Source organism: Crocuta crocuta, unplaced genomic scaffold (genome assembly GCF_008692635.1).
Source record: "Crocuta crocuta isolate KB4526 unplaced genomic scaffold, BGI_CrCroc_1.0 scaffold217, whole genome shotgun sequence".
Taxonomy (NCBI): Eukaryota; Metazoa; Chordata; class Mammalia; order Carnivora; family Hyaenidae; genus Crocuta; species Crocuta crocuta.
The window spans coordinates 1220433-1233369 of record NW_027532208.1 but is presented as its reverse complement, the minus strand read 5'-3'; the positions used below and the strand labels follow the sequence as shown (position 1 = coordinate 1233369).

The 12937-nt window shown below is 60.4% G+C and overlaps 1 protein-coding gene across 1 annotated transcript in view; it reads left to right on the top strand.

Annotated features, from left to right (window-relative positions):
- The first annotated feature begins 982 nt into the window (after positions 1-982).
- The window catches only part of LOC144242874 (ras GTPase-activating protein 4), a 23952-nt gene continuing 11997 nt past the window's right edge, over positions 983-12937 (top strand). Inside the window, exons 1-8 of the mRNA XM_077777905.1 lie at positions 983-1136; positions 5955-6011; positions 7730-7843; positions 8357-8418; positions 9550-9682; positions 11266-11347; positions 11873-12004; positions 12222-12313. Coding sequence (XP_077634031.1) covers positions 1072-1136; positions 5955-6011; positions 7730-7843; positions 8357-8418; positions 9550-9682; positions 11266-11347; positions 11873-12004; positions 12222-12313 — 737 coding nt within the window. The 5' untranslated portion in view covers positions 983-1071. The remainder of the gene's footprint in view (positions 1137-5954; positions 6012-7729; positions 7844-8356; positions 8419-9549; positions 9683-11265; positions 11348-11872; positions 12005-12221; positions 12314-12937) is intronic.

The following is a 12937-nucleotide window of genomic DNA, read 5'->3' as shown; positions in this document are numbered from 1 at the left end:
GGCGCCCCTGAAAGGATTTTTTAAAAAATAATCTCTACACCCAAGGTGGGGCTGGAACTCAAAATCCCAGGCCAAGAGTCACATACTCTACCAACAGAGCCAGCCAGGCACCCTCTTTTTTTTTTTTTTTTTTAAGGAAGCATTGTAAATATTCAATGTCTGAACTTGGTAAAGTGTGCATGTGTTGTATAAATAACAAAATAGGAAAAGATAACAGAAGGTAAGAGAAAATAGAACCTGTACCAGGCACCCACACATACAGTGTTTCCTGGGCATCCTTGGCAGGTATCACTGGCCCCTCTTTGCTGGTGATGAAATGGAACCAGCTCATGGAAGTTCAGAAAGCCACCCAGAGCCACCCAGCAAGGGAGTGGTGAAGCTGGCTCTAGGACCCAAGTCTGCAGTGATGTTTCAGACAGTGCCCTCGCGGAGGGGGGAAGGGGCAGCTACCCAGGGCCAGTTATGGCTGTGCCAGTCCCAGGACTGTGACCTCGAAGTCTGGGAGAAAACCACGAAGGGGCCAATTCTAGAAACCTGAGCGCCACATCCAAATCCCCACCTCTGGGGAGGGAGGGGGCGTTAAGTGAAGTGATCACTGAAAAAAGCCCCCTCCTCCCAAGCAGATTCTCAAAAAGATTCCTGGTCTTTCAGACTCAAGTGCATTGTCCCCAAAGCTCTGGACCGCCCTGGCTCTCGCTGCCTCCTTCTGTGTCCAGGTGGCTCGAACATAAACACACATATTGTTTGCTAAGTTCGTCCGATTGTTCATTCATTCATCTTACGCCTACGCAGGGCGTCCCACGCGTCAGGCTCCGGTGGCCAGGGCTGTTCTCCAACGTCCCCTGCCCGCGTGTCCCCGCACTTGCCCGCACCTACGAGTACACACTAGGGCCCACAGCCCCCGTGCACCTGGGGGCTGGCNGTGGAAGCGATCCCCCCGCCCCCGCGCTTACCTCCAGCGCCCGGCACGGCCCGCCCCCCGCGGCGCACAGTCCCGCGCCGGCGGCCCTCTGCACCCGACCCAGCGGCGTCCCGCTCCCCCGGGCCCGCATCCCGCGTCGCGGACCCGCGATGGCCAAGCGCAGCTCGCTGTCCATCCGCATCGTGGAGGGGAAGAACCTGCCCGCCAAGGACATGTGAGCGCCGCCGGGGGTGGGGGTCTCAACTTTCTGGGGAGGGGCGCTGCCCCTTGTGCCTAACCTTTCTGGGGTCCGCACGGCCCGCCCACAAGTGGAGCAGCGGCGAGGGTGTGGCGAGTGTGGTCGCAGTGGGGGACTGGAAGGGAAATGGGGACGGTTAAGATTTGTCGCGAGCACCGGGCAGGGGGTGACAGGGAAGGGCCGTGGACTGGGGAGGGGACGGGGGTCTATCAGGCCTTAGTAACCAGGGAGGGGGCGATCGGCGGCTCATGACGGGAAGGGTAAAGCTTTAACAGGACAGGGGCTGAGCGTGGGGGAGACCTCGCAGGGAGATGTCTCAGTGAACTGCGGGGGGTGTGGCTGGAGGAGGTGAGGGTGCCCCCTGGAACGAGGGGTCTTCCTCAGTAGTTCCGAAACCTTTAGTACCCGGGAGTGTGCACCTGAAACGCGTCCTGGGGGCTCTGGGGGCCGGGGGCTGTCCGGGGCTTCCAGCTGTGCGCTGGCATGAAGGGTGAACCTATGGGTTGGGAGGCCTGTACCGTGCAAAGATGGGGTAGTTGAGCCGTGTGGTGGCCTTACCTCCTCACAACTACCCAGCAAGGCAATTCTCATCATTCCATTTTACAAATAAGGAAACTGAGGCTCAGAGACGTGAAATGCTGGCTCCAATGGCTGAGCACCCTCTCGGGTCAAGAGCTCCTAACAAACGCCAACATCTAGGGCTTTCCCTGGTCCCTCGCCAGACTTGAGGAGGTTTCAGGAGCCCCTTGTCCCAGCCCCTTTCTCAGTAGGTTCCAGAACTGAGTTGCCCCATCCAATCCTTGCCTCCCTCGTATACAGCCTTAGCAGCATTTTATCTCTGAAGCCTCAGTTTCCCCTTCTCTAGACTGGAGGTCAGAATCCCTTAAGCACCCAGGTGTCTGTCTGGCTCAGTCGGTAAAGCATATGGCTCTTGATCTCGGGATTGTGAGTTCGAGCCCCAGGTTGGGTGTAGAGTGCACTTAAAAATGAAATCTTAAAAAAAAAAAAAAAATCCCATAAGCACAAAGCTCCTGGTGCGCTGGCTGCCTGGAGCAGGGTGTGGGGGAAGGGGAGCCCAGAGGCAGCACTGGGTCCAAAGTCTACTGTCTGGAGCCGCCCCCCCCCCCTCCTGCCCAACCCAGTCTCTTCAGCAGACACCTGGATGCCAAGGGGTGGTGATCAGGGAGGGGGGTGTAGGAGGCTGGGGCAAGGGCATCTCTTCCTTCTGTGCAGTGGCCCTTGTGAATTTCCCTGCTCACTCAGCGCCTTGAGCAGTTCTAGTTCAAGGCCCCCTGGGCCAGGTGAGGCCAGGCTCAGCAGTTGCTATGGCAATGGATGAGGGAGGGGGCTGTAGGGGACCTCTCCAGGTGGGTTTCAGTGCCTGGGGGCGTAGGTGGGCCCGGAGCTGAGTGGTCTCTGGGAGAGCCACGAAGAACTCTGAGGAGGGTCTTAGCCTCCAGGCCAAGCCTCTGAGCATCCATCCCCCTCGCTGGTACCGGTAACTAGGTCAGCTTGGCCTCCTCCGGCTGATGGCTGCCGGCGGCTGCCGGGAGGAGCGTCCCCTCGTCTGTCACCTCCCTCCCCATCCCCGCAGGCCCTAGTGCCTGGCCGCAGGCCTGCCCCAGCCCTGGATGGTGAGGCTGTGGGCTCAGTCTGCTGGGGAGCCCAGGCGCTGGCTTCTCTGCGCAGCACCGCCTCTGCCCAACCCAGGGGCCTTGGCTCTCCATCCCTGGGGGAGTGGCCACCGAGGCCTGTTGGTTTGCCTCCAGGATCTCTTTCCTAGCCCTGCCCCCCTCCCTACTCACCTCTCCTCACCTCCTTTCCTCCACCCTCCCTTTAGTGGCTCTGACCTGTCATCTGGCCCTTAAATCTAGTTGTGACCTCCCCCCCTCAGCCTCTCAGGTTTGGGCTCTTCCTGGCCCTGCTTTTGCACATGTTTAGGTCTTCTGCCTTCAAACACTCCCCTTCAGAGTCCTCCAGAAAACTCCTATTCATCCTTCAGGACCCCGTTCAGACTTCAGCTCTGGCTTTCCCTAGTGCCCTCCAGCAGGATTGTTCATTTGCCCCTGTTTTGTGTCCTCCAGCAGTTTGGGGGCAGTTAGGATGAAGCCCTTGGTAGCAATTGCTGCTTCTTGGGGAGCCTGGGGGTGAGGATAGGAACCATTTGACTCATTCATCTCCGCATTCCAGGGGCTCTGGGCGATTCCTGGCCCACAGTAGGGGAGAATAAGGGGTGTTGAGGGCCTTCCCAGGTAATCCTTTTATTTGTCCTATAAAGTAGATATTCAGTTTGTAGAAAGGGAAACTGAGGATCAGGGTGTGCAAGTCACTAGCCAAGGCCACACCGCATTTAGGTAGGGAAGTCAGCGTTCAGATCCACTCTTGCTGCTGACAAGTCGAGAATCCCGGCTGGACCCAGCTTGCAGCCCTGTTGTGGGGCTCTGTGGGGACTGAGCCTTGCAAATGCCATGCAAATGATTTGGCTCAAGGATGGGGGTGGTGGGTTTGGAGATCACTGGAGGCCCACACTGAGTGCTGGAGGCAGGGTGGTGGTGAGCCTGCCTCACTGTGCCTTATCAGCCTGTCTCCTGAGTGGCATCTCTTCCAGTCAGGGCTTGCACACTTCTGAGAACAAGGAGCTCACTACCTTTTATAGTGGCCCATGTTGACTGAGACCTTTCTAAGGAGGGAGATCTTATCACACAGCTGCTGCCTGCCTCCCCGCCACCTCCACTCATGGGCTTTTTGTTCTTTTAAGGGCACAGAGCACAGCTGTGCTCCCCATCACCGACAGCTTTTGGAGCCCACCTGTTCCTATTGCGTTTCCCTCCATCGTCTCCCATCCTTGGGTGCCTGGGTCAGCCACACAGGAGCTAAGTCTCATAATGACTGATGACTGACTGGCTCCCACGCCCAGTGGCCCTGGGGACGGGCCCGGAACTATTTCAGGGTTTGCCTTGATCCTTCCCCTTCCACAGCCTGGAAACTGCCAAGGGCCTAAATATAGAGGCCCTGCAAGTACCAGGCTGGGGAAGGAGAAGTCAGACAGGGGACCAGCCCAGGGGACTCATCAGGGCAGAGGGCACTGGGCAGGGCTTCCAGATCGCAACAGCTGGCCAGCGATCAGGTTGGGCCTCTGGCTTCAGCACACTCTTGGCACCGGCCCTTTCGCCCCCCACCCCGCCGTGACCCAGCCCCCCAGCTCATCCTGCCTCTGCACAGCCAGGCCTGTTCCAGCCTCCTGGCCTTTACCCACCCGGCGACCTTGCCTGTAACACAAGCCCCAGATCTCACTGTTCATTCAGCGATCCATTCATTGAGTGACAACTGTGCTGTGGGCATAGCTGGGCTACAGGGGTACCAGGGGTGGAGGTAGAGGCGGGGTAGAAGGGGTCCACCCCCAGAGGTCTCAGCCCACACCCATGTCTCCTCCTTCCTAGTTCCTGGTGCAAATACACGTCATGCAGCTGCGGGAGCCCTGCAGCTCTGCCTGGCTCCTGGGGCGCACAGGGCCCAGATTGCTGGAGGCCTGGGGTCCCCTGGCTTTGGGGCGGTAGGATGCGAGCTGGTGTGTTCTCAGGGGGTCTATGAAGGAGGGGGCTCCTAAATGACAGGGGGCGGGGTTCCAGGCCCAAGAGCTGGGTGTCTAGGGGGGTGCCTATGTTTGCGGAACCCCTCCCATGGGCTGGCCCTCATGCAAGATCAGGGCAGCTGTGAGCGCCATCATGGCCTCACTGTGCTGTGTGGGGAACTGAGTCTTGGCAGACATTTCCGCTCAGCATCAGGAGGACCTTTGGAGTACTTTGCATCTCGTGGCTTCCTCTGCAGGAAGAGCCCCTTTTGAGAAGGGAAGCAGGACTTGGAATTTCCCCAACCTCTAGCACGCAAATAACACTTCCTTTTAACGGACACTGGGCCTAAAGACATGCCTCACCCCTTTACTTGACTGAGACCAGCCTTAGGCCTGGCTGGGGCTGCCCTCCGCCCCAGAAATCCCCCACCAACGGAGACCGGCGCGCCTGAGCAGTCCTGCGTGTGGCCCCTTCCTTCTTTCCCGGGTGGCCAAGAGCTTGGGGGCAGACTGTTACATTTGTTCATTCATTCATTTATCCAGCAAACATTCCTGGGTCCCCTGTCCTAGGCCCTGGGGGACACAGAAGTGGCCCCTGCACTCAGGGAGTCAGGTGGGGATGGCAGCTGAGGATAGTACCTCACCAGCAGGCCTGGGATGGACAGAAAGATGAAGAATTCGCAGGCAGGGGGACGCAAGGGGAGATCTTACTCCCTGCCTCTGGGAGTGGGCGGGGCTCTGGGGGTGGGGAGGGGAGGGGAGGCTGGGAGGTAGGCCACACAGTCCAGGTTGGAGGAGCAGCAGTGGCAAGGGGCAAGGGTTCAGGGGCTCAGAGGAGAAAACAGGGGCTGACTTGGGTATTGAGGATGGGTGTTTCTCCAGCTTGCCTGGGGCTGTTCCTTGTTCGCTACCTGTCACAGGGCAGGGCAGGAGGAAGGGGTGACAGGAGGAGGCATCCATTCCTGAGCAGGAGGGGCAGTGAGCTGTTTCTCCCCTTCCCCTGCACCTGGGCAGGAGGGCTTTTGTGCCTCCCACACTGATGGTGGGGCACACATTTTGGCCTGAGGAACCTTAAGGCACCAGCCCAAGACCCCGTACCTTGGCCTTGATTGTCTTTCCTGGGATCACCGAGGGGAGGGCTGAGCAGCCTGGGAGCCCCTACCCTCACCCCCCCGCGTGCGGCTGGCCGTCAGTCTGCCCCTCCCTGGCCTTCTGTCTTGCAGCACCGGCAGCAGCGACCCCTACTGCATTGTGAAGGTGGACAATGAGCCCATCATCAGGTAGGGCTGCAACCTGGGTAGGGGAGGTGGGGGGTATAGAGAGGGAGGCCTTGGAGCACCTAATCCCCGGCCCCCCCACCCTGCGCTAATGCCCTGACACACCTGCTTGGAGGTGAGAAACACCGACGACCTGTTACTCCTCGTGCTAATTACTGACCTTGATGCCCATCCAGGGATTATATCCAAGGGCTTCTCACCACCTCTGCTCTTTTTTTTTTTAACGTTTATTTATTTTTGAGAGACAGAGCGTGAACAGGGGGAGGGGCAGAAAGAGAGGGCGACACAGAATCTGAAGCAGGCTCCAGGCTCTGAGCTGTCAGCACAGAGCCCGATGCGGGACTTGAACCCACAAACTGCAAGATCATAACCTGAGCTGAAATCGACCACTTAACTGACTGAGCCACCCGGATGCCCCATGTACAATCTTTACAGCCCTCAGAGGGGACAGAGGATGACGATTAGTACCAGCAGCTGTCATTTATGGAGTACAGCCTGCTGGACCCTGTGCTAAACCATTTGCAGCCCATTTGAAACTTAGAGCGAGCTGGCTGTGATATTTTTAAGTTGCATTTGCAGATGAGGAGCCCGGAGACTCAGACAGACTAAGTCACTTCCTCAGGGTCACCTACCTAGGAGGTGGCAAAGTCAGACTGGAACCCAAATCCAGCTGACCCCGAAGCCAGGGCTCCTCCCCCATCCCTGGTCCTTGCTCTTCCTTGGGGATCCCTCTCCCTGAGACACTCCACAGTGGTTATAGCCCAGAAAGGCTGTACCCAGAAGGGCCACTTCCCCTGGACGTGTCCATGGGCTCCACGATTCTGGGCAGGGTCTTTGGGGTCCCGTGCCCGCCCCCCACCACAGGCCTCTGCCTCGGACTTCATGGCCAGAGCGGCCCTGCTGTTTGGCCCACCTGATCGCCCATCGCTGACTGCCAGCCAAGGCTGACAGACTTGCGGTTCTTCCCCCCCACTGCAAACAGTACCCCAAGACTTTTGCCTCATTCCCTCCAAACCCGATACCAAGAGGGGGACAGGCAGGATGGCTCTGGTTGTCTCTCTGACAGACAGGGAAACCCAGGCTCCAGAGTTCAAGTCACCTGAGAAGTGGTTGGGGTGAAGGTGACACCCTGAGCCTTCATCCAGGTCCCTGGGGGTTTCAGCTCCACCCCGCCCCCACCCCACCCCCGCATACCCTGCTGAGACCCATGAGCTGAACTGTGCCCTGGGGGGTTTGGCCAGAGCTGGGCGAGGCTCTGCCCACACAGGACCTCTCTGGTTCAGGCTCTGGGCCCTGGTTCCCAGGCTCCCCAGGAAGACTGTCTAGCTCCAGGGTCAACCTGGCCATCCCCCTGTTTCTACCCTCAGTGAGTCTGTTCAGCATCAGGAGCCAGGGTGAGGTTGGGAAGCCAGGCTTCTGGTCCCGGCTCTGCCACTGTCCCCTTATGGGACCTGAGGCCAGTTATGGCCACCCGTGGTCTCAGTTTCCCCCAAATGGAAAATGGCCTGCGCCCTACCCAGGGCAGAGAGGAAGGTCAGGAGGGAATGATCAATCATGGGCAATGGGATCTTGGACAAGGGAAACCATCCGATAGCAGAGCTCTTGTCCTGGGGAGTGGAAGAGGGTGTGGAGAAAGGTGGACTTAGGTCACACGGCCCTGTCTTGCCACACCCTGGGGCCTGCGGGTGGCCCAGACAGGTGCTGAGGGTCCTCTGCTGTAGGACAGCCACTGTGTGGAAGACCTTGTGCCCATTCTGGGGCGAGGAGTACCAGGTGCACCTGCCGCCCACCTTCCACTCGGTGGCCTTCTACGTCATGGATGAGGATGCCCTCAGGTGGGTGGGCCCCCACTCTTCAGCTGGGGCCCAGGGCCCACCATCCGCCCCTCCCCGCCCATCTCACCGCTGGGACTGCCAGTCACTTTGCATCCTCTTTATGGCCTGGCACGAGGGGGAGTCCAGAAGGGTCTGGAAGGGATCAGGGTTTGAGCATGTGGGTGTCTGTGGGGACGGGGGAGCTTACCGTGCTCACCCTGCACCGTATGCATGCGCGTGCAGGAATACAAGCGCAGGTGCGCTGGGGGCTGCGAGCTGGAGGACCCGCAGAGCTTGCTCGGCAGGTGCGGGCACATGTGTCCATCCATGTGCAGAAGCGTGGCACATGCCCACGAGAGGGTCCAGAAGGCAGGGCCTGCGGGAGGGTCGTGGGTCCTGCTCCAGTAGGCTCCTGCGAGTGAGGGGAGCGTCAGCCTCCCTGCTTCCCACGGGGCCCCCAAACTGGGCAGGAGGGGGGGGTCCTGAGCTCCCCACAGAGCCCCGCGCAGCTCTGGCTCCCTGTCCCTCCTCCAGCCGGGACGACGTTATCGGGAAGGTCTGCCTGACCAGGGACACCCTGGCCGCTCACCCTAAGGGTAAGATCCCCGGGAGGGAGCCCGTGGCTGGCTCTTGCCTGCCCCCCCACCCTGGCCTCCCTCCTCTCTCACCCCACTGCTCTGCTCTGCTTGTCCCTGGCCTTCCCCCAGTTCCCGGATGTTTCTTCCAGGCTGCTTCAGGGGCCCGTGCTCAGGGAAAGCCGCGTCTGCCCTCCCTAGAAGGGCCTCTGACCGTCTCCTGCACCCTGGCCTTTGGCTCTGGGCCCCATTCTGCCCCCCGGTTGGGACTGCATCCCCCTAGAGCCAAGGGGGGCTGCTAGTGGCGGGACCTAAGGCCTCAGCAGGCAGAAGGTGGGGCCTCTCTATGCTCCGTTGCTATGAGGTGTAGAGACCCCTCCTCCCAATCGGGTTGGGTCTTTCTGTAGCCCTGGGGTTCCCCCAGCTTGGGTCTAGTGTCACTCTGTCCTAAGCCTGTGAGGGGTCAGCCTGTGGCTGGGCCAGGCCCCTTCGGCGATTGCTTGGGGTGCTGACATTGTTTCCAGGGGGTGAGCCCTTCCCCAGCCTCACTGTGTGACCCAGGGCCTCCTCTGGGCTGGGTCCCTATCTGCCAGGGAGGGTTCGGGCCAGGAGCTCGCCTTCCCGGCACACACCTGCTCCTGTCTGTGAGGCCGGGGCAGGCGTGCGGGGGTGGGGGGGACTTTGCTGACTCATGGAGCCTCTAGGCCCCTGCCAGGCCAGAGGCCTTTCCCACCTGCTGCCCCCGCCGGCCCCTCAGGGTCCCCGGGCCCAAGTAATGCCGGTCCCTTGATGCTTCCCCATCTGGGCTTAGCCCCTCCTCCAGCAGCTGTAGACACGAGCCACTGTTTTAAGATGGAGAAACTGAGGACAGAGAAGGTGGTCCCGTCATGAGTTGGGGTCAGAGCCATCACATGCCGTGTGGCACAATAGTAAGGACATAAGGGTCGCCAGGTTGGGGTGCTCATCAAGCCTCTTCCCACTGCTGTGGCTCAGCTGCTGAACCTGTTTCCCCATCTGTCAGCGGGGACAACAGCCCCCACCTCACAGAGCTTGAGAGGGGCTTGAGAGGACCCCAGGGGGATGGTGGAGGGGCCGTGGGGTGCCTGGCAGGGCCGAGGGAGAGGGCCAGNGGCTGAGCCGCCGGCCCTACAGGTTTCAGCGGATGGGCGCACCTGACAGAGGTCGACCCTGATGAGGAGGTGCAGGGTGAGATCCACCTGCGCCTGGAGGTGGTGCCGGGGCCGCGGGGCTGCCGGCTGCTGCGCTGCTCTGTGCTGGAGGCCAGGTGAGGCGGGACGGGAGGGACGGGGCAGGGGGGCGGAGGGCCCCACACAGGAGGATGGCACGCGTCTCTTGGGGGAAGGGCTCATGTTCTAATGGTGGAGCCTCGGGCCTCATAGAGGGGACCCCAAACTCTGTACATGCAACCCCAGTGCCAAGAACTGGCTTCCGCTGCCTTTAACTCCAGTATGAACTTGGCCTGATACGGCGTGGATGTGTAGTGGGGTGAGGGGTGGAAGGAGTTGCTGAAAACCTGCAGATGGGAGGGGCGGGTTCTTTCCAGGAGGCACAGTGACTTGGGTGGGAAGGTGGGCCTGAGTCACCTGTGACAGGGTCCCCCTCCCCCCAGGATATTTTTAGCTGCGGGCTCCCCTCCCGTCTGGGCCTGAGTGTGAGTCACACACGCTCCGTGAGAAGCGCCTTCCTTTCTGGCTCCAGCCCACCTCCACGGGGTCCTTGCTCGCCTCCGGGGCGGGAGGGCAGGGCCCAGCCGGGGAGCTGAGCTGAACGGATCCCCGCGTGGGTGGTCGGCTTCCCTGCGAGGAAGATCTCTGTCCCGAAAATGAGGCCTGTGGCTCCCCTGGGCTTTATTTTCTGTCCCGGGGCTGGGATGTGGAAGAGCCACAAGCACATGGAAAATCTGTGGACAGGCAGAGGCTCCGTCCCACCCCTCACGCTCAGTCACCATCCCCTTCTTCCTCGCTCAGGCTTGCACGCATGCTCACACCGGCACACTAGCTCACACACGATTAGGGGCATAACGGCCAGGCCAGCCTGTCCACCTAGCAGGGGCCTGGATGGGGGGAGTGGTCTGTCCAGACCCCTCTTTAGAGTGTGAGGGGCCTTGGCCTCCATCGCCCCCTGCTCAGGCCCTGCTGGGATCCTGAGAGGCCTTCGAAGCTGCCTTTGCTGCAGAAGCAGAAAGAACGTTTCTCCTCATCCTTCTGGGCAGATCATCAAGGCCATGCTCTGGGTTCTATTAGCCAGTTTTGAGGAGGAAAGAAAAGCAGGCGTGAGAGGTTTTAAGCTGAAAATACCAGGAAGAGCAGCAGCTAATGTTTACAGTAAATGGAAGAAGGGTGGGCTTTGTTCTTGCACAAAGGGTCCTGAGCCGGAGGTGCTGTGACCGAGGGCTCTGGGCCTTGCAAAGGACCAGCTGTGGAGAGAGGGCAGGATGGCTGATCCAGGTTGCTTACCAGCCCCCCTGGCCCTGCAGGACAGGCCTTCTAGAAGCCTGTGATCTCAATTATTGGGGTTATCTTCTCCACTCTACTGAAAGGGAAACTGAGGCTCAGAGAGGTGGTTCCAGCTCAGGCCTGCCCTGGGAACAGATGGGGGGGGCGTGCAGCCCAGGCTGTTTCATGGACACGCTTGCCCCCCCCCCCCACTCCCAGAGCAGCAGCTGGTCCTCACCTGCCAAGTCAGAGGATCCCTAGCCTGGCGTGGGGTGAACACTGTGGGAATTGGGGTCCAGAGAAAGGAGAGGTGCTGTGCAGAGTTACCAGCAGGCCTGGATGACCCCCCCAGTGGGGGGATCACCGTCTGGGGAGGGGCATGTGACAAGTGGATGCTCTGCTCCCCCCCCAGGGACCTGGCCCCGAAGGACCGGAATGGTGCGTCTGACCCCTTTGTCCGAGTGCGATACAGCGGCCGGACACAGGAGACCTCGGTGAGGGGCTGGGAAGGGGGAGGCAGGCTCAGGGTCTGGCCCGGGGCCATCGTCACCTGGGAGGTCAGTCTGGGACTTGGGTCTCACAGAAGAGGGTTAGAAAAGTGGAGTGAGCTGTCTGAGGGCGCCCAGCAAATCCCAGCCCTTCTGGCAGCAACCCCTGCAGCCCCAGCTGGCTTTCCCTCCCAGCCAGGCTGGGCCGAGACAGCCGGAGTGGGGTCTGTCCGCACAGTCCAGTGGCTCCCCACGCGGCCTTCCTCACCTCCAGGAAATAGCTGGGGCGGTGGGCTCAACCCTGGCAGGGGGAGTGGGTGGGGTCCTGCTTTCTGGGTGCAATCTGCTACCTTTTTGCTGTGTGGCCTTGGACAAGTGCCTTACCCACTCAGCCCCAATTTCTTCCAGTTTGGGGAAGATTTGAACAGGAAGTCTATACCTCTCCTGCTGCAAGGCCCCTCGGGGATCCCGAGTAGGCTGTCTGGGGTGGCTGGGCCTTGGGGGCCCCCCCACTCACCCCATTTTGGGCAGATCGTGAAGAAATCGTGCTACCCACGCTGGAACGAGACGTTTGAGTTTGAGTTGGAGGAGGGGGCCGTGGAGGCGCTGTGCGTGGAAGCCTGGGACTGGGACCTTGTCAGCAGGAATGACTTCTTGGGCAAAGTGAGCACCCTGCCCCCTGCTGGCTGCACCTGGCCCTGCCTCCATTCCAGCACCATCCCCCACCTCCCCTCCTTCCCCCACCCCACCCTGCTGCTGCACCAGAGGACAAGCCACCAGTGCTCGGGGACCCCCAGAAGGGACTCCCCCGAAAGGAAGAGCGCTGAGGATCCCAGATCCAGCGGCCCCCACCCCCACCCCGCCTCTGCCTTGACCCCAGGTGGTGTTCAATGTCCAGAAACTGTGTGAGGCCCAGAAGGAAGAAGGCTGGTTCCGGCTGCAGCCCGACCAGTCGAAGAATCGGCGGGGAGAGTGAGTGCCNGCAGGCGGCCGTCAGGGGGCGGGGCCGCGTGGTGCGGGGGAGGGGCTGAGGCAGCCCCGGGTTTCTTTCCGCGCTTGCCCAGCGCCCGGGGCTCCATTATCCTGGTCGGTCCTGCCGCCTCTGGCTGGCGTCTCACAGCCTTGGACTCAGCCCTGTCCTCCAAGGCAGTGCAGGGCTCCCGGTTCTCACCTTCTGGCACATTCTGGAACAGGCCTTCAGAACCCTTTCCCTTGAAGGGTTTCTCTGCAGACCTCAGACCACAGTTCGAATCCCCAGAGCTCTGACTCTTCCCCCCAAATTCTCCAGGAAAAAGGTTGCCAGATAAAATACAAGCTGTCCCCTTAAAGCCAAGTTTTAGACAAACAGTGGATGATTTTTAGTGTAAGTATGTCCATGCGATGTTGGAGCCAGGCTTCTACTAAAGATATTCAGATTTAACTGGGTGTCTTGTATTTTTATTCTGGTAAATCTGGCAGCCCCCTCCAGGAAGCCTTCTGGCCCCCTTGCACACCACTCAGCCCAACAGTGGAGGATCCGCAGTGTCTCCCCCACCTCGGATGGTTCACCCTGTCCGCAGAGGACCCCAGACACTCACCCCCCCCCCCCCCCCCCGC